The 21,612-nt window shown below is 39.9% G+C and overlaps 1 protein-coding gene across 1 annotated transcript in view; it reads left to right on the forward strand.

The window, feature by feature from the left end:
- The window catches only part of STK32A (serine/threonine kinase 32A), an 87,734-nt gene that overhangs the window by 24,735 nt on the left and 41,387 nt on the right, over positions 1–21,612 (forward strand). Inside the window, exon 5 of the mRNA XM_081091216.1 lies at positions 20,876–21,049. Coding sequence (XP_080947342.1) covers positions 20,876–21,049 — 174 coding nt within the window. The remainder of the gene's footprint in view (positions 1–20,875; positions 21,050–21,612) is intronic.

Raw genomic sequence — 21,612 nt, forward strand, 5'->3', positions numbered from 1 at the left:
TACATTCCCAAAGCTTCAGGAGCCAATTTTCTTAAGAAGTACTGTATGGTTAGTAAAATAGCAGCAATATTTTTTGAACTTCTTGTACCCCTTTGTGTATTCTAGTTTACTCTAGTTTATTGATATGCAGAATATGCTTCTCAATATTGCTTTCAATAATCTTCTCATGTATTCCCAAAATGCCCCTTACCACAGGGATGTGTTCAGAAAATTCTGGGTTTCAGGCTGAGGGAAAACACAAATTGTTTCCTTTGTAAGCAGGTTTATTTTGTTTAAGATAGTACGTACCTATATGGTATTTGAAAACTTTTCTGCTCATGTCAGTCAATTGAAAATCGTACAAAATCACATCGAAAAACAGAAATTTTGCAATAATCCTATCACCTTGAAATAATCACCCCTAAGGCGTTCCTGTGTACTTCCCAGTAAAATATCTGCATTCGGTTTTCTGTTTTTGATCATGCTTTAGCTTTGTTCACTTCTTCATTCATGTATATATTTACTGAGCATCACAGACAAGCTGTAATTAGGGTTGCCAGGTAAAATACAGGATGTACGGTTACATCTGAACTTCAGATAAATAACCAATAATTCACAGTATATCTCCCAAGGATTGCACGGAACATATTTTAACTGGAAATCATTCATTATTCATATTCCTAACATAACTGGGCATCTTGTGGTTTTATTTGCTAAATCCAACAACCTAATTGTAAGAGGGACCCACACTGCGGGGAAGCCATGTCAGCAGGAGTGAACAGAACGCCTGACCTGCCTGACATTTCCAATACCCAGGAGAGGCCGACGTGGTCAAATGGCACATGGCCCGGGCCAGTGTGGCTCAGTTGGTTGAGTGCCCTTCCATGCAACGAAAGGTCACAGATTCGATTCCCAGTCAGGGCACATGCCCAGGTTGTCCACAACCGGGGCATGTGCCCTGACTGGGAATCGGGGTGTGTGCAGGAGACAGCTGATTAATGTTTCTCTCTCACATCAATGTTTCTCTCTCTCTCTCTCTCTCCATCTCTCTTTCTCTCTCATATCTTTAAAACCATATTTAAAGAAAATGTCACATAAATATATGAACTGTGAAAAGGGCATGAGAAGTATAAGGGGGAGTGTGTGTGTATGTGTGTGTTGAAGGGTTTCGGGGAAGGAAATTCGCTAGCCTGAGAGCAGCAGTGTAAAGGGTGAAAGAACATTCTGATTAAAATTCAAATCTTCCCAGGCTCCACGAACCTGGCCCCTCTCTGAACACAGTCATCAGATGTAGGCCAGGTTATACAGTGAAGGCTGCCGACAGGACTGGCATACAGGAAAAGCAAATAAAGTCTTCCTGCGGGGCCCGCGCTGAGGGCTGCTAACAAAGCCCTGGCAACCCACAGCCTGCAAACAAATGGGCCCCAGCCATGCCCAGCACAGCCGGTTCCCCAGGTGGCTTTTGTTAATTGTGATTGAATCTGCAGCTGCACACAGCTCCTCGGGCTCCACTTTCTCCTCAACCCAGCTCCCTTCTGACTTGCTTCTCTTGCTCCTGTGAGCGGAAAGGGTCCATGTGTCATTTCAGCAAATTAGGAGATGAGATGGCCTGTTTCCAGCGGAAGGGACCACTTGTACTGGGCGTGTGAAAAGGGGTCCTGCCGGATGGCTGAACGGAGCTGAGTAGAAGGGTTCCCTGGAAGACACCCCCATCATCTGTGACTCAGAAACCAGTGTTTCTTCAGGGAATCACAGACTATGAGAACTCAGGGTAGATGCAGGGCATCAACATCAATAATAATAATTAATAATAATAATAATAACAATATCGCAATAGTAATAGTGTTCCTATCCATGGCGTTCTACTACTTTTTGGGTTTTACATAGATTATCTCATGTATTCATCCTAACAAACTAGGTTTATAGGGATTATCATTCCTGTTTTACACTTGAAGAAATGGAAGCTCAGAGAGGTTGAGTAATTTTCCCAGAGTCGCACAGCTAGGAAGCGGCAGAGCCAGGACTTAAACCTAGGAATCCTGACGTCAAAGCCTGTGTGTGCCCTCCTGGCTATACTATACCATCCTCTATAGACATCTTGTGACTCCTTTACATGATCTTGTGGAAGGAAACCGACTTTATTTTGTTTATTGTCTTTCACATCCCGCAAGAATACAAACTCCCTGAAGCAGGTATGTTTGCATGATTTGTTCACTGCCTCATTCCCCAGCTCTTATAATAGTGCTTAGCACAGAGTAATGTTCAGTACATATCTGTTGAATGAATGAAGTGAGTTAGTGGTGGGACCAGGTTTCTGGCTCCTGCTTGTTTGCTCTTTCCCCATCATACCACTGCCACCTCTTGCACACTCACAAACATCCCTTCGTTTAATCACACCCACTCTGGGTCTTTGCAGGCCCTGATGTCAGAGAGACCCACATTGAATCCCCGAGTCACCACTTGGTATCTATGTGAATTGAACAAGATACCTTATGCCTTCTGCTTGGTTTCCTCATTTATCATTTGGAATAAGAGCAATACCCGTGGCAGAAGGTACTGCTATGAATATGTACTTAAAGCAGCTCACACATAGTAGATGCTTAATAAATGGCTTTAAACAAACAACTCAGTGAAGCCCCTTCCAGAATGGAAATCCCTATAGACAGAGAAGATTCTTAAGTGAGCCAGTTCACTCGATCTAGAGCTGGCTTGGGCATTAGAAAGTCTTTTGTTTTGTTCTCAACTATTAAAAATACAAATCATTCTTTTGAATGTAAATAACACATATATAAAATATGCAAATGCAGGGAGTCCTAATGAAAATAGAAATTTTGTCACTCAGAAATAACTATATTACTTTTCTATTGCTGCTGTAATAAATGATCACAAATTCAGTGACTTAACACAAACTGGAGTACTTGAGATTAAAGCTATTTTCTTATTTTTTATTTTTGTTAATCTTCACCTGAGGATATTTTTCCATTGATTTTTAGAGAGAGTGGAAGGGAAGGGGGGAGATAGAGAGAAACATTGATGTGAGAGAGCCACATCAAATTGGTTGCTTCCTGCATGCGCCCTGCCAGGGCCAAGGATTGAGCCTACAACCAAGGTACATGCCTTGACTGGAACCGAACTCGGGGCCCTTCAGTCTGCGGGTCCAGGCTCCATCCACTGAGCCAATCCAGCTAGGGCAAAGCTATTTTCATAATATGCTTAAGACATTATTTCCCTTCTGCCCTGCATTGTTATTTGCACTAATGTTCACAAACAGACATCATGCAGTCAACCAATGAATATATAACTAATCAGAACAACGATTCCTTATGGGTTGGAGAGCTTAACTAAAAGGTATGTGGCAAACTTTTGGAGTGGCTGAAATACTGTTGCCTTTACTGTGATGCCAATTACATGAAGGTATATATTTGTAAAAATTCAGTATGTGGTACACTTAATACCTGTGCACTTTACTCTAAGTGAATTGTACCTCATTAAAAAAATATGAAAAAAAATTTAAACCCACACATTTATTATCGTTCGATTCTGAGGGTCAGAAGTGTAAAATCACACGGGGCTGAAATCAAGCTGTCGGCAGGGCTGTGTTCCTCTGGAGGTCCTAAGGCAGCGGTTCTCAGCCTGTGGCTTTATCCTATGTCCCCTTACAAAGATGAGTAAAGCCAAAGATGAGAGGTTTGATTCCTTGCCCAAATCACAAACCCAGAAAGTGATAGCAACTCTGGGTTCCAAATCCCACCCTCCAACTTCTCTAAGCTCCTCAGTGTTAACCTATGTTTTCGTTCATTAATTTAAATATGTATCACTGCTTCCAAATCTCTAAAACCAAATTTTTAAAAATTAAATTCAATTGCAAAATCAGTAAGAAAAAGTTTGAAGAGCCATTTAAAGTAAATGGCTGAGAAATGCTAATGTTTTAGTGAAACAAAATCAGCACGTGTAACTTACTACACTCCAGTTTGAGAAAAATTATACCTATTCTACCTTCCCTGGTAGAATTCCAACCACTGGACATCAAAAAGAGAGATGGATAGGAGCACCCCCTGAGATGAGAGCAAAGGCAGGAAAGATCCCAACCTTTCTGAAGATGCACTTGGTCTGGTTTGACTATAAACACCAGGCAGGGGAAGGGAAGTGGGGTGCATTACAAATGGAGAGGCTAGGAGGAGGGCATGAAAGGCAAAATAAGAATTTCTGTTGGCCTGACTGGGTAGCTCAGTTGATTTGATTAGAGTGTCATCCCAATACACCAAAGTTGCAGGTTTGATCTCCAGTCAGGGCACACAAGAATCAACCAATGAGTGCATAAATAACTGGAACAACAAATTGATGTGTATGTCTCTCTCAAATCAATAAAAAAGAAAGAACAAGAAAAAGAAAAAGAAAGCACCATTGCCCTCTCCCCATCCCTGGGCAGACATTATTAATCAACCTTGGCATGCTTTTCATTGAGCCCAGACCCAACCTCAGAATCTTGGCCCTTACTGCCATGAGGAACTAGTAGCTCAGTGGAGATACAGGGGTGTGTGTGTGTGTGTGTGGGCGGGGGGGGGGGGGGGGGGGGCAGAGGTTGTTGTAGGTGTGCCTGTGGGGGAGGAGGTTCTGTAATTGGTAGTAGTGCTGGGAAATCCTCTCTCTGCCCTAAAATTCTGAGACTGGGCTGGCAACTTGGTCAGCCAGGAAGTAAATTGCCTCTCTGGCTACAGAGATAGAGGCTAGACAACACCCTGAGCCAGATGAACATTTTGTCTCTCCACTTCATCTACACTGGAGAAATAGCCAATCAAAGTGTGACTCAGCCCGCTGGTGTGGTGCAGTGATTGAGCATCTACCTATGAACCAGGAGGTCACCAGTTCAATTCCCAGTCAGGGCATATGCCTGGGTTGTGGGCTCAATCCCCAGTAGGGGGTATGCAGAAGGCAGACAACCACTGTTTCTCTCTCATCATTGATGTTTCTATCTCTCTATTCCTCTCCCTGCCTCTCTCTAAAATCAATAAAAACTTTTTTTTTTAAGTGTGACTCAGCACGTCCTGGACCTCTCTCAACCAGGTCAGAGCTGCCCAGTCACTCTCAGCATCACCAGTGGCCATTTGCCAACCCATCAATGACCCAAACTCATCCCCCTTAGATTGTCTCTCTGCAATCAGTCTATGAGTCTCATGAAGCAAAAAGCGTCAACTTCAAAATGTACTTTTCTGAATCCCTGATAAACACCATGCATAAGAGTCTGATTTAATTGTTCCTTCTTATCATCTGAGCTTGTGTCTTGGGTTTTCATTTTATATGGTTAGCAACATCTTTTATTCCCCTTGGCCTGTTGACTGGCTGTCCTAGTCTCTGAGGTAATGGTCTCCAGAGATTCTGTAGAAAATAATCAGTCAAATTTTCCCCAGACAGGCTTCATAAATAACATCTCCGGAGCCAGTGTAGATGAGCCGACAGATCGCAAAATATCACCCAGAGCTCTGTCCAGAGAAAGGTCAGGGCTGAAGAAAAGCCAAAGACTAAATCAGAACGTCAGGACAATAATTGGCAACCTATTATGTGTGATTTTTAAAAAATCACCCACAAATTTTTTCATTGTGGAAATCATGGATTTTGCTCACTTTATTTAAGGCTATAGTTTATGGTTTGAATCAGGCAAGTATGTCTATTACTTTAGTGAGGATTTCTTGACCCCCTATAATCAAACTTAGGTCCTTCTGAAAAAAAAAATGAACAAAAAAAATTATTAGGTTCTTCTGTTGGTCTTTTTTTTTTAATGTTTTTATTAATTTCAGAGAGGAAGGGAGAGGGAGAAAAAGATAGAAACATCAATGATGAGAGAGAATCATTGATCAGCTGCCTCCTGCACACCCTCTATTGGGGATTGAGCCTGCAACCCGGGCATGTGCCCTGACTGAGAATACATAGTAACCACGACCTCCAGGTTCATAGGTCAGTGTTCAACCACTGAGCCACACCGGCCAGGCTTTTCTGTTAGTCTTTATCATGGTTTCCTGCACTTCTCTCTCACAGCCCTTAGCACACACTACAACCACATATTTGCTCATGTAAATATTTGTTTATCTGTTATAAATGATTAGCTTCAAGAAGGGGGAACCATGTTCCTTAGTTGACTCCTTTATCTCCAGTAACTGTACAAGTAAATAAATATACAATAAATATTTGTAAAATGGCCATTGAATAAACAAATGCTCATTATAGACCAAGCTGTCAGGGGGTGGGGAGTGGGGGAAATGGGGGCGGCTGCTGATGGATTGAGGTGAGCAAAGCACAAATTCATCACATTGTTCAGTCAAATGAGGAATTTAGGTAAAACATTAATTTTCCTGATACAATCCTATCTAATAAAAGAGTAATATGCAAATTGACCATCACTCCAACACACAAGATGCCCACCACAAGATGGCCTGCAGGGGAGGGCAGTTGGGGGTGACCAGGCCTGCAGGGGAGGATAGTTGGGGCGGGACCCAGGCCTGCAGGGGAGGACAGTTAGGGGTGACTGGGCCAGCAGGGGAGGGCAGTTAGGGGCAACCGGGCTGGAAGGGGAGGGCAGTTAGGGGTGACCAGGCTGGCAGGGGAGGGTAGTTGGGGGCGACCAAGCCAACAGGGGAGGACAGTTAGGGGTGACTGGGCCAGCAGGGGAGGGCAGTTAGGGGTGACCAGGCTGGAAGGGGAGGGCAGTTAGGGGCAATCGGGCCAGCAGGGAAGCAGTTAGGCGCCGATCAGGCTGGCAGGGGAGTGGTTAGGGGCTGATCAGGCAGGCAGGCAGGCAAGCAGTTGGGAGCCAGCAGTCCTGGATTGTGAGAGGGATGTCTGACTGCCCATTTAGGCCCAATTCCACTGGGATCGGGCCTAAACAGGCAGCCAGACATCCCTTCAGGGGTCCCAGATTGGAGAGGGTGCAGGCTGGGCTGAGGGACACCCCCAGCCCTGTGCACGAATTTCATGCACCGGGCCTCTATTATAATATAATATAACCATCTATATAGATAGGTTTCTGGAGTGTTCTATACCAGAGAAATGGCTGGGTGCTGGGGAAGTGCACAGAGAGAAACAGAGAGAGGTAACATGTAATTTGTGTTTGGCAAGAATAGGTTAGGAAAGACTAAAGTAGAAGAAAGATGAACTTTGATCAAGGGTGTTAATGCCCAAAAAGTTTCTTTTGCTTGAAATGTACCCAAAAGTTTATTCTGCCAAAAAAGGGATTTTTAAATACATTTTTAAATGTATTTTATTTTTCCCATCACCATTTATCCCCTCTATGCCCTCTTCCACCTTCCCACTCCCTTCCCCCTGCAATCACCACACTATTGTTCATGTCCATGAGTTCTCTCTTTTTTGCTCAATCCTCCCACCCCTCAACACCCTCCCCACCAGAGCTGTCTGCCTGCTTTCTATCTATGAGTTGGTCTCTATTTTACTTGACATTTCTTATAACTCTTACATGGTAGTGCCCTCAAATCCATTCTACTCACTGTCCAAAGGATCTATGTAAACCCTAAATGATCTATGTTTATGAATTTTAACTATATGGATGTTTCACCTATACATACGCATGATACACAAGAGTGAGTGAGGTCATTAGTGTGTTCTCATGGGGGCATTTAAGGTGTGCTTTTTCCTCAGAGAACTTTATAAGGCTACTTATGAGACAGAGAAAAAGTACTATATACATTTCAAATGTTCTCGCTCCACTGGTGGGTTTTTCTGAAGTTAAAAACTTCTGGAAATTTGGCAACATACTCTAGAGAGAGGATATGGGGAAATGGGAACTCCCATATATTGCTGTTGGGAATCCAAAATCATACACCCTCTATGGAGATTAATTAGACACTATTGAGCAAGAATTGCATATGCCTTTACCTTTTGTTTTAACAAGTCTTTATCTTAGGGAACCGACTTCTAGAAATCTACACCAAAGTCAGACTGGCCAGAATACAAAAAGACATCGGCATAAAGGCTTTCACTGTTACACTGTCAGTAACAGCAGAAGACTAGGAACAACCTGAACGCCCTTCATAGGGAACAGGCAGAGTGTCGTTATGAACTTAGGATGTATTTATCTTAGCTTACATTTGTGTATGCATATGTACACTAGACCTTGACCTGGATCAAATATCTTTATTTATTTCTATCTCTGTCCAGTGAGAAATCCTAGTAACAGTAACAACCAGATTACAGCAAACCCATCTACCTCCCAGATAGTCTGGAAGAGGGCATGTGCAAGGTAGCCAGGAATATCTTTTCACATCAGAAAGTCATAAAGTTATCAAAACCTCCTAGGGTCATTTCAAAATAACACGATTCAACTTAACTATTTTTCTGCTGGTCAAAGAACAGTCATGAACTGAGCATCAATAAGGATGATAGCATCAAACCCGGGAATTCCTTAGTTTAAATAAACTTACTGATTTTTGCGGGGAGGGTTCTAGGAAACCAACACATCATTTTGAAAGTGACAGATAAAGACTTAAACTGTCAGTCTGCTCCATGCTTCCATGCTTCTGTTTCTATTTTGTTTGCCAGTTCATTTTGTTCATTAGATTCCACATGTTAGTAAGGTCATATTGTATTTGTCTTTCCCTGTCTGGTTTACATCACTTAGCATAATAATCTCCAGGTCTATCCCCATGATGCCACAAAAGGTAAGAGCCCCCTCTTTTTTATAGTTGCACAGTATTCCATTGTGTAAATGTACCACGGCTCTTTTATCCACTCATCTATTGATGGACATTTGGGCTGTTTCCAGATCTTGGCTATTGTAAACAATGCTGCTATGAACATAGGGGTGCATATAATCTTTCAAATTAGTGTTTTGGGATCCTTAGGATATATTCCCAGAAGTAGGATCACTGGGTCACAAGGTGGTTCCACTTTTAATTTTCTGAGGACACTCCATATTGTTTTCCACAGTGGCTGTACTAGTCTGCATTCCTACCAACAGTGCACTAGGGTTCCCTTTTCTCCACATCCTGGCCAGCACTTGTTTGTTAGATTATTGATGATAGCCATTTTGGCAGGTGTGAAGTGATTTCTCATTGTGTGTTTTTTTAAAAATATATATTGTTGAAAGTATTACAGATGTCCCCTTTTGTCCCCCATTGGCCCCCTCCACCCTGCTCCCACCCCCCTTCCAAGTCTTCACCACACTGTTATCTGTGTCCATGAGTTATGCATAAGTGCATATAAGTTCTTTGGTTAATCTCTCCCCAACCCCAACCTCCTGCCTTCCCTCTGAGATTCTTTAGCCTGTTTCATGCTTCTATGTTTTTGGATCTATTTTGTTCATTAGTTTATTTTGTTCATTAGATTCCACATATGAGTGAGATGATGTGACACTTGTTTTCTCTGACTGGCTTATTTCACTTAGCATAATACTCTCCAGGTCCCCCCAATGCTGTCTCAAAGAGTAAGAGACCCTTCTTTTTATAGCTGCATAGCATTCCATTATGTAAATGTATCACACATCTTTTTTTATCCACTCATCTACTGATAGGCACTTGGGCTGTATTTATAATAGCTAAGATCTGGAAACAGCCCAAGTGCTCATTGTGGTTTTAATTTGCATCTCTCTGATGATTAGTGACTTTGAGCATTTTTTTCATATGTTTATTGGCCATCTGTATATCCTCTTTGGAGAAGTATCTATTCAGGCCCTTTACCCATTTTTTCATTGGATTGTTTGTCTTCCTGGTGCTGAGTTGTATAAGTTCTTTATGTATTTTTGAGATTAGCTCCTTATCAGATGTATCATTAGCAAATATGTTCTCCCATTCAGTGGGATCCCTTTTCATTTTGTTGATGGTTACTGTGCAAAAGCTAGTTTATGTCGATATACATAGACACAGACAACCGTGCAGTGATAGCCACACAGAAAGGGTGGTGGGAAGTAGGTGGAGGTGGGCAAAGGGAGAAAAATGGGGATGGAAAGAGACTTTGCTTGGGGTGATGGGTGCATGATGCAGGGAGCAGATGATGTTTTATTGAGTTGCACACTTAAAATCTGTATGATTTTTCAAACCAATGTCACCCCAATAAATTCAATTTAAAAATGTAAGCACTTGTTTTACCTACTTTACTTTTCCTAATAGGAAACTAATGACCTATTAGTTTTCAATTGATGAAAGCCAAAATTTTTCTTTATAAAAGTCCTCTAGCTAAAATATAAAGGAGAAATGAGAGAATTGAAATATCACATCCCCTAAGGAATTTTTGGATCTAGACATTCAGATGATTAATGGCTGATAACACCATGAAAAGATACTCTTATTAATTATATGCCTCCTGATCAAAGATTACACACCATCTGTGAAATAGTCTTTCCATCAAAAAATCAAATCTGAATCCAAGCAAGCCTCCAGATCTAACCAATTTTCACAAAATACAGAGCTGTGGGACACTTAGAAAGATGTGATGTGAATGCAATCAGCAAAATTCAGATTGCGGAAATGCTACAGAAAAAGTGATTTGGTTTCTTCAACAAAAAATTACTAGGATTAAAAGAAGAGTTGTCAGGTAAGCTATAGAATTTAAAAAAAAAAAAGATTTTAAAGGCACATATACCAAAGGTAATATGTGAATCTTATTTGACTTCATTTAGAAGACCCAAATAGTCTATAATTTTTTTTAAAGGAACATTTAAAGAACAATCATGGAAATGTGAACATTCAGTATTTGATGAAAAGTACTAAATAATTTATGTAGATTAGAAGCTGACATATTTGTGTTAGTTCCTTTCCTGATGAGACAACATATATTACTATTATTCCTTTTTTAATAAATACATTTGACACATAACATTGGGCAAAGATAAGGTGTACAACATGTTAATTTGATATATTTATATATTGTAATATGATTGACATTGTAGTGATAATGAGCACCTCTATCATGTTACATAATAATCCTTTCTTTTTAGTGCTTAGAATCATTAAACTCTAGTCTCTTAGCAAGTTTGATGATTATAACAAAATACTGTGGTCTACATTCACCCTACTGTGTATGTTTCATGGCAAGGAAATGACATAATTATATCAGAGTAGAAAAAATATTTTTGTTATATTTTTTAGGCTTTTAAAATATAAAAATATGAATACAAATATTTATAATCTTACCATTTAGATAACTGGTTATCTTATTTCCAAGAAAAATTTTATGCCTATAGTGACATATATATAGTGACACACACACACACACACTTTAATAGCTAGTAGCTCAATTTTGAAAATGAAATGTATTTTTATAAGCACTGCCTTTATAATTATTTAAAGTATGTGTATACATTTTGGGGACATCTATATGTAATATATTTATTTTTCTTTCATGCTTGTGTGTATATCCTTTTTAAAATATATCCTAAGTATCAATATACTATTATGCTAGTTATGGTATAAACATTGCATCTATATATTATAATGTAAATTACATACTCTAATGCATATTATAGTATGAACATTGTTCTTTCCCTCACTTTGTCATTATAATATAATATCATAAAATCTTTTCACATCAGAATATAGATCTGCCTCATTTTTTAAATGTGGCACAATCTATAACATGAATTTACCATAATTTATTTGCAAGTTCTATTGATGGACATGCAAATTGTTTTTTATTTTATATGATGTAATGAATTTCCTTATAAGTACATCTTGGTATAATTTTTCAAGTGTATCAATAGTGAAAGCTCCTAGCAGTGAAATTACAGGCTCAAAATCCTGCATTTTAAAGAGATATTTCCAACTTGTCTTCAAACGTTTCTCCAGATTAGCCTCCATCCAAAGCATAGGAGAGGCCCACAGCTCCACATCCTCACCGACAGTGGCTCTTACCAGCCTCACTGGAAATGTGCAACTTTAATGAGAAGTCATGACATGCTTGTTTAGATTGTAAATTCCCTCTAAATTTACAGCAGAAAGAGTTGTTGTCTCAACTTGGTTCCAATGTTATCCAAGTCATTAACTCTTCTTTTACTTCAGTTTGTAATGGATGCTGTGGCATATCAGTTACACACACACACACACACACACACACACACAACAATTGGATGTAGTTTTGATAAACTGTTGAAATCTGACTTTTACAAACCTTGGTTTTTAAATGTTGTCATGGTAAATTAACTGGTTGAAATAATACTAGTTTGGTTTTACTTTTTTATTAATTTCATACTAGATACGCTTTGGAAAATTATTCCAGAGCCACAGGAGAAATACGATGGGCCATTGCGCCAAAGACAGGTTTTAAAATTCAAATTTCTAATTAAAGAATGGAACATTGTACCCTAACCTCGTCTTTGCCCATTCCTCAGGGATCTCTTCTCACAAGGCTAGTGCTTTTCCTAAACTGAAAAGCCTGCTGTGAGCACCCCTGTTCAGAGTCTGAAAAACACAGATACTTGTTCTATTGCTTTAGTGCACAGGACATTATTGGTTCTTAAAAACTTCTATGAGGGTCCCTGGCTGAAGATACATGTGTCCCAGCATTGGAATATGACGTTCCAGGAAGCACCCAAATTGAATTTTGGGAGTTGACTTGAAAGGGCATTTTAATAATTATCCTGGCAGGATTTTATTATAAGTTTCAGATGTTTTTTTCTCCCATGAACTTTATCGGGCATTGTGTGCAGAGCATGTGTGTTAACTGCTTAGGGTTAGATGCAGTCCTGCCTCCACAATTTCCTACCACGTGATTCTAGAGCAAATACTATTTAACCTCTCTCTACACACTAATCTTTTTTTCCTACTCAACATCCTCTTTTTATAACAACTTTATTGAGGTATATTTACATATCATGAAATTTACCCAATCCCAATGATCTTGAGTAATTTTCTGAGTGGTGCAACCATCACCATAAATCAATCTTAGAACCTTTTCTTCCTTCCTCTAAGATCCCCTGTGCCCATTTAGACTTACTCCCCATTCCCAACCTGAGCCCCAGGCAACTGCTAATCTATTTTCTGTATCTGTAAATGCGCCTTTTCTGGCAATTTCATCTCAATGGACTTATCAACATGTACTCTTTTGTGCTGCCTTCTTTTACTTTTAACATGTTTATGGGATTCATCAATGTTGTAGTATGCATTGCTAGCTTGTTCCCTTGTAGTGCTGCATGGTATTCCAGGGATAGGCAATACTGTGTAGATACCACATCTTGTCTGTCAATTCACCATTTGACATTTAGCTTATCTCCAATTCTTTTGCCATTAGGCATACATGCACAAATCTTTGCATGAAGATATATTTGTATTACTTTTTTTTTTAATCCTCACCTGAGGATATGTTTATTGATTTTAGAGAGAGGAAAAGAAACGTTGACATGAGGGAGAAACATCAAGTGGTTTCCTCTCAATGTTGCAACCTAGCTATGTGCTCTGACTGGGAATTGAATCCTCTACCTTTTGGTGTATAGGACGATGTTCCAACCAACTGAGCCACACTGGCCAGGGCTATACTTGTATTTCTTTTGAGTAGATATTTAGGAGTGGAATTGAAGGGTGATGTAATAGGTTTATGTTTAACTTTTTGAAAGTCTGACAAACTATTTTCCAAAGTGACTGTACCATTTACATTCCCACCAATAATACATGAGTGTTCCCCTTTCCCTACATCCTGGGGGCAATATTTGTTATTATCTTATTTCTTATAGTCATTCTGATGGGTGTGAAATTTATGGTTTTAACTTTTATTTCTCTACTGACTAATGATATTGAGCATCTTTTCATGTATATCTTCTTTAGTGAAATCTATGTTTGTATCTTTACTCATCTTTTATTGAGTTGTTTGACTTTTGGAGTGTAATAGTCCTATGTATGTTCTGGACATAATCCTTTATAGGTTATACATTTTATAAACATTTTCTCTTTGTCTGTTTCTTGCTTTTTCATTTCCTTTAATGGTATCTTTTGAAGTGCAAAAGTTTTGAATTTTGATAAAGTCTAATTTATAACATTGTTAATGGACTTTGATTTTGGTATTATATCTAGAAGCTTTTGCCTATTCTGAGGTCTCAAAGATTTTTATCTTACATTTTATTCTGAACGTTTTATTATTTTTGTACTTACATTTACATCTGTAATCTACTTGAGTTAATTGTTGTGCATGGTGTGGAAAACTAAGTTCATTCTTTTTGAATGTGGGTATCTAATTGTTCCAGCGCCATTTGTTAAACTGATTGTCCTTTCCTGCATATTTGTCAAAAGTCAATTGACTATAAATGCAAAGATTTGTTTCTAAAGTCTAAATTCTGTTCCATTGACATATATGTCTATTCTTATGTCAATGCCACATTTCTTGGTCTCTCAAATTTTTTCTTCTTCAAAATTATTTTGGCTATTCTAGGTATTTGTAATTTTCTTATAAATTTTAAGAACTTCTTGTCAATTTATACAAAAAAAAAAAAGCCTGCTGGGATTTGATAGGGATTGCACTGACTCCATAGATCAATTTGGACAGAAATGACATCTTAACAATATTTGAGTCTTCCAATCCATGACCATGGAATGTTTCTCCCATTATTTCAATCTTACCTAAGCAAAGATTTGTAATTTTCTGTGTACAAGTCTTTGCAATTCTTTGTTAAATTTAATCCCAAGTATTTTATTCTTTTTGATACTTTTGTGAATGTAATTGCATTCTTAATTTCATTGTTGTATTGCTCACTGTTTATATAGATAAAGACAATTGATTTTTGCATATTGACCTAATATGCTGCAAACTTGCTATTCTTTTTGTTAGTTCTAATAGGGTTGTTTTTGTGGTGTGTGTGTGTGTGTGTGTGTGGTTTCCTTATGATTTTTTTTGTATACAGAATTATGTTTTCTGTGATTAAAGGCATTTTTACTTCTTTCTTCTCTCTCTCTCTCTCTCTCTCTCTCTCTCTCTCTCTCTCCTTCCTTCCTTCCTTCCTTCCTTCCTTCCTTCCTTCCTTCCTTCCTTCCTTCCCTCCCCACTAATTATACTGGCTAGAACCTCCAGTACTATATTGAATAGAGGTGAGAACAGATATTTTTGCCTTGTTTCAGATTTTAGGGGTAAAGCATTCAACCTTTCCCCATTAAGTGTGATGTTCACTATAGGTGTTATTGTGGATGCCTTTTATCAGATTCAGAAAGCTTCATTTTATTCCATATTTGTTAAGAGTTTTTTTTTTTTTTCCAATCACGAATGAGTGCTTTTCCTGTCCTACTGAGATGATCATATGTTTTGCCCTTCACTTTATTAATACACGATGTATTATATAGATTGATTTCAGATCCCTTTTGGTCATGGTATATAATTTTTTAATATGTTGATGGATTTGATTTGCTAATTTCTTGAGGATCAAACCTGAATTCTTATTCTGAATCAGGAAAAAGTGGGGATAATGATATTACTTACCTCACAGGTTTGTAGTAACAATCAAATGCAATAAATACACATAAAGTACCTAATATCGTGTCTGATGCTAGTAAGCTCAATTAATGGCAACCATGCTGATTATACCACTGACCATAACTATCCTATATAATAAAAGCCTAATGTACTAAGTGTCCGGTTGTCTGGTCGGCTGTTCAATCAAAGCGTAATATGCTAATGATATGCTAAGGCCGCTCAACAGCTCTCTATGACGTGCACTGACCACCAGGGGGCAGACGCTCCAATCAGTAAGTTAGCTTGCTGCTGGGGTCCGGTCAATTGGGACTGAGTGAGACGGGCCAGACATGCCCTGGAACCCTCCCACGATCCCTTCCCTGCTGGCCAAACTCCCGCATCCCTCTCCAGCCCAATCGTGCACCGGCAGGTCCCTTGGCCTGGCCTGCACCTTCTCACAATCTGGGACCCCTTGGGGGATGTTGGAGAGCTGGTTTCAGCCTGATCCCGCAGGCCAGGCAGAGGGACCCCACTGGTGCATGAATTTGTGCACCGGGCCTCTAGTCTACATATAATTACCTCACATACAAGAATAAGATACACTGACATAAAACAAATTTATCTGCTTACTACCAGAACTATATTACATTTATGGGTGGAAAAAGGAAGGCAATTATAATAATAGCTAACATCTGTTACTTGCTATCTTCCAGACACTGTTGTAAGCCATTTATATGTTTGAACTCAATCTTCCCAACAGCCCTATGACGTATGTACTATTATAAATGGGGAGGTTTAGGGCTTATTCCAATTATTACAAAGATGTTAAAGGGCAGACCTGAGATTTGAATGAAAACAGTCTGGCTTCAGGGCCAAGTTTTCACAGTTATGCTGTGTGCCATGCTTTGTGCTAATAACTTTACAAACATTCTATCTAATTTACTCTTTGCCTGTGATACATAAAATCATTCCTAATGTAAAGATATCCTTTCTGAGTTTCCTTTAAGAGACTTTCTCTAAATTCACGTGATATTTACCCCAGGCCTGCCTGAAGCCTGTGCATTTCTCGCTTTTATTTTCCTTCAGTGTGATATCTTTGAAATCAATCAATGTCTTTCCTCCAAAATCGAATAGCTTTTAGAAGCAATAACTAATACCAGTCATGTGTCTCCCTTGCTTTGCTAGGATATATAAGAACTGACCCTTGCCTACAGAGAGTCTAAATGAGGATTGGTCACAATAGTTCTGCAGTAGGCAGTAGCTTCCCCCTGTGTCATCGTTTTTCTTTTATTTTTTAAAATATATTTTTATTGATTTCAGGGAGGAAGGGAGAGAGAGAGAGAGAAAGGGAGGGAGGGAGGGAGAGAGAGAGAGAAAGAGGGAAACATCAATGATGAGAGAGAATCATTGATCGACTTCCTACTGCATGCCCCCTACTGGGGATCGAGCCTGCAACCCGGGCATGTGCCCTTGACCAGAATCGAACCCGGGACCCTTCAGTCTGCAGGCTTACCCTCTATCCACTGAGCCAAACCAGCCAGGGCTCATCAATTTTCTTGACTGCCACTCATAGAAAGAAAGATATTTTTCATCACAAGCTGGTAGCTACACACACAGTGACACATATTGTATTCACAAGAACCAAAATTTCATAAATAATGTGTAGCCTTGCATGTTAATAGCATTTATTCTATGTTATTCAACCTATTTTATTTCTTCAAAAAAAAAAAAAAAACCCAGCCAAACTGATTTCACAACCCATTATTGGGTGGTGAGCATCAATTTGAAAATCATTGCATTGGAAAATATTCTAGGTCTCTTTCAGTGCTTAGACTTAGGTTAACCTCAAGATGTGATTTATCTGAACTTATTTGGTAACCATGCTAATTTCTAAAAATAGAGCCAAGGGAATGTATGACAGACTCACCTGACACTTTTGTGTTAACCTTACTTTTCTCTTTCCCTTCTTTATTTATTCATTTATTACTTTTCTACAGCTATTTGTAAAGATACACTTCAGACAGTGTACAAGCACTGAGAAGTTGAGGATGAGTGAAAGCAGGCATGCATTCTGATAGCACAGTGAGAATGAAAACAGTTCGCCTAATCGCACACAGAAAAATATTTTCAAATCACCGTAAGTCCTGTGAACAAGAATCCAGCATCACATAAAACAGGAAGCCAGGATATAACATGGACCATGGGAAAAGTCTCTGTGGGAAGTGGCACTGGGGCTGAGACTGGAGAGCAAATAGAAAACAAGCGGGCAGTGGAAAGCATGGATCACACCGTGTCACAAGCTTCTAGGACTAGAGGAAGGCATGGACTCCTAGTGGAGGAATGACAGGAAAAGCTCTTAAAAATAAGTCTAAAAAAGTAAGCAGGGCCAGACTGTACAGCAAGCATGTCAAACTCAAAGGCTAACACGGGCCAAATAAACGAGGCATGCGGCCCGTGGGCCACGAGTTTGACATGCTTTGTCGTACAGGGTCCTGTAGACCATGGAAAGAGATGAACGGCTTTTACAAGCCTGGATAACATAAGACTCACATTTTTAACATGTAACTGTGCTGTGTAGAATGGATTGGAGATGTTTGAGGTTATGCAGAGACAGCTCCAAATAGACTAGCACAATGGTCTGAGTCAAACATAGTAGACTAGGGTACGTTAGGGTGGTGGTCTTTTATTACTTATTTCCTCTTACTGAGCATGTTTTGCAATGCCTTTCAGGTGCACTGGGGCCAGACTTGTTAATTTTGGAGCTGTCAACTAAGAAATAAATAAGCCGCGATGTAGCATACAAAAAAAAAAAGTTGTGGAAATGCAACAGTGAGTCCAGGTGCTAAGTGGCCAAAATACAAAAAAAAACCCTCTTACTCTTTTCTTAAAAAAAGATAATGATCTGAACTTGCATATTCCAGTTATCACCGAAATGTACTATTTTACTAGGTACAGTTCCAGAAAATGAAATACTTAAACTCCCTCTGAGAGTTTAAGATCTGAGATAGAGAGCTTCAGATCTGATGTGCTGGAGGAGAAAGATGATTTTTAACAGCCAAACCTGGCCCCATGATTAAATAAATTTATATTCAGACTGGGCAAAGGAAGCATGTTGCCTCTTGCCTTGACTTCTTTTTTCTTTGATTAATAATTCCCTGCATGGCTGAACATTGTTGTTATCTTGCCATGATGGGCACCTTTTTCAGTGTGTTCTTAGAATAAAAATAGCTTAACCCAAGTCCCTATAAAAATAGTTTGCTCCTTCAGGGTGAGTTTAATAAAACCACTGTCCCCATTTGAGTTGAGTGGGATCATGGGAGAGAGTCCTCTGTCTGTCACTAATTTCTCCACCTGCCTGCCTCCAGTGGCGAGCTGAAGGCAGTCACAGCTGCTCTGAATCCCACCCCTGTTTGCGTAGGTTGTTTCCATTGGCATCTAGATCTGTTTGTAGTTGACACTCTTTCTCCCTTCTTTCGGTACTCAGTTCTCGCCCACCTCACCCTCTCTCCCCCATTCATTGGCCATCCCAAAAGGCTTTCTCACACGCTGAGCAGTCATTGTTCCTGTTATGTTAGCCGAGAGGAGCCTAAGGTACAACAGGTCCCAGGCATGGTTGCATACTAATTACCGTTCCTTCCTGAAAGAACTGGAAAACACAACAAACATAATTTTTAGTGATGCAGTTGGAAAGATTGTGAACCAAAGAGCTCAGGTACAGGCACCTTTCCTGGTGCCCATAAAACCTATGGCAGGGATGACCAACCAGTCATTGCACCGAGGTGAAGAGTGTCATTTCCTAACAGGCAATACCAAAGATGTGTTTCTCAGATTTTCACAAAGCACTTCCTGTGTTTCTGTCTGAATTGCCCCCGTGAGCTTAATTTCCAGCATCTTCTGTGTGACTCAGTCTTCCGTGGTAAACACGATTTTATCTATTGAACAAGTAAACATCAGGGCAGTTACTCCTTATTAGAATCGTAATGCCTCAGATTAATGCTTCATGGAATTTCTCTTTTTTTCTTTTGTTTTCAAGTCCCTTCCTTATCCTTTAGCACAATGATCCTTATAAAGAACAAAATGTACTAAGTACAGTTCACCCATCATTGATATTCTACATTTGCTTCCTAAGCTGAGAATTGGTCACAAGGAATTGGTTTGCATCCCCGGACACTGCTTGCAGGCACTTAATTCTTGGATTCAAATAAAACTTGAACGTGTGATTTCAGTGACATCATGTCAAAAGAAACATGTCAAAACAGTGTTGATACAAAGAGCTCTGTGGTGATGCGAAGTCTTTGAGGGAAACAAAACCAATCAAAGCAGCAGGAAAGCATTTAAAAAAAAAAAAACGGAGTTCTTTGCAAACAGCAGAAGCCAGATGTACTCTCCTGTGGCTCATTTCCTCTTCCCATCCCTCTACCCGTCCTGCTCCACCAAGTGTGAAGCCTGCATCTGATCATTCATCCTGCCTAACACCCTTCAGTGTCTCCCCAGCGTCTATTGATTCTGAAAGAGCTCCCATCCTGGGATCTACCCTCTGCCTTCCTCTCCAGGCTCAAGCTTCCCCATCCTCCCTGTGATTCCAGAAAACCCAAACTGTTTTCTTTCCCCACACACTCTGTTTTCTCCCAGGTCTGTGCTTAGTATGTGCTACTTTTCTCTTTCGAATAGGACTTTTGGACCTGGAGAAGTCTTCAGATCAACCATTTATTGGGTGCTTGATTTTTGTGCATTACTTCAACTTCAGTGAGCCTTGATTTCCTCATTCGTAAAATGGGAGCATAAAAGCAGCATTCTGGGACTGATAGGTGTAATACTGTTGGATGTTTCTGAGTCTACCCCAGTGGAGAAGTTGCTCAGAAGAAATGTCAGCGATATTAGCTTTATTCCTTAGTTATTTTTCTTGTCACCATCCTTTAGAATTTAGCTCAGGTTTTACCTCTGGTCAGAAGCTTTCCCTCACCTCCTCTTCCCAAACCCTAGGTAAATAACTTCCTTGTACTGGGCACTTTCTTCTTTATTGCCCCTTTTAAATTCTTTTCCTGTCATTAGTGTTGGTACATGCTTTTTCATAGTGTTGCTGGGCAATGAAGTTGTTGGCGTGGGAAAATGGGCACCAGAATGCTTCAAGGAGGCCTTCTAATCCACATTTTATGGACCTCTTAAAAAGTGTGGTGAGGATATGATCGTTAATGATAAGCGAATAAATGGGGTTTTCGTTATTTCCTTGGCTTTATAGCTTTGTAAGCTAACAGTTAATGAATGCCTACTATATTCCAGGCATGACACAGCTATTATCCTTTATTTTTTATTATGTTCAAATGTGGTAGATATTCTTATTATTCCCATCTTATACAAGTGGAAACTGGGGGCCCAGAGCCATAGAGCGAGTGATAAATCATCTCCTCCCAAAGCCTGACCTCTTAGCTCAACCACACTCTGCTCAGATCTGTAGGGTGTCTTCACCTCTGGGACTCTTTCGTGTGTAACTGTATCAGACACATTTTCTTTTCCGACTCGATCCCAGGTACTCCTTCCAAGATGAGGAAGACATGTTCATGGTGGTGGACCTCCTGCTGGGCGGGGACCTACGGTATCACCTACAGCAGAACGTCCGTTTCCAGGAAGACACTGTGAAGCTCTTCATCTGTGAGCTGGCCATGGCCCTGGACTACCTGCAGAGCCAGCGCATCATTCACAGGTCAGTCAAGTCCAAGGGGACAGCCTTGGACTGAGTGCACAGGAGAGAATTCAGTACCTGCTGCGTTCAATGGGTCCTTGTTGAACATGACATTCAACCCTCACCTAATTCTTACATCCACTCCTTGAGGTAGGTTTTTGGCCTTATTTTGAAGATTAAAAAACAAGACAACTAAGCACATTGTGCCCAAGGCCAGAACCAATGAATATTGGTGCTATCTTCTAACTAAGCTTAGAAGAAGAGGAGAAAGATGACATACAGGAACTTACTAAATAATAAATGAATTAATTGAAATAGTAATAAAGAAGTTCATAGGAAGGAAAGTCTCTGGGGAGAGCATTTGAGCCCTAACTACCTGTCAGCAGTGAAACTACTTGTTTCGCTCACTTGGTACATTTGTGTTAAATAAAGACAAATACAGTTGAGCCTTGAACAAGAGGGGGAGGGTTTAGGGATGCTGACCCCCATCAATAAAAACCTGCATATCACTTTTGACTCCCCAAAAGTTAACAACAGTGGTCCTTCAGTATCCTCAGTATCCTGGGGGGTGGGGGGAGGGTTGT

The sequence above is a fragment of the Myotis nattereri genome (genome assembly GCF_964212035.1).
Source record: "Myotis nattereri genome assembly, chromosome: 5".
NCBI lineage: Eukaryota > Metazoa > Chordata > Mammalia > Chiroptera > Vespertilionidae > Myotis > Myotis nattereri.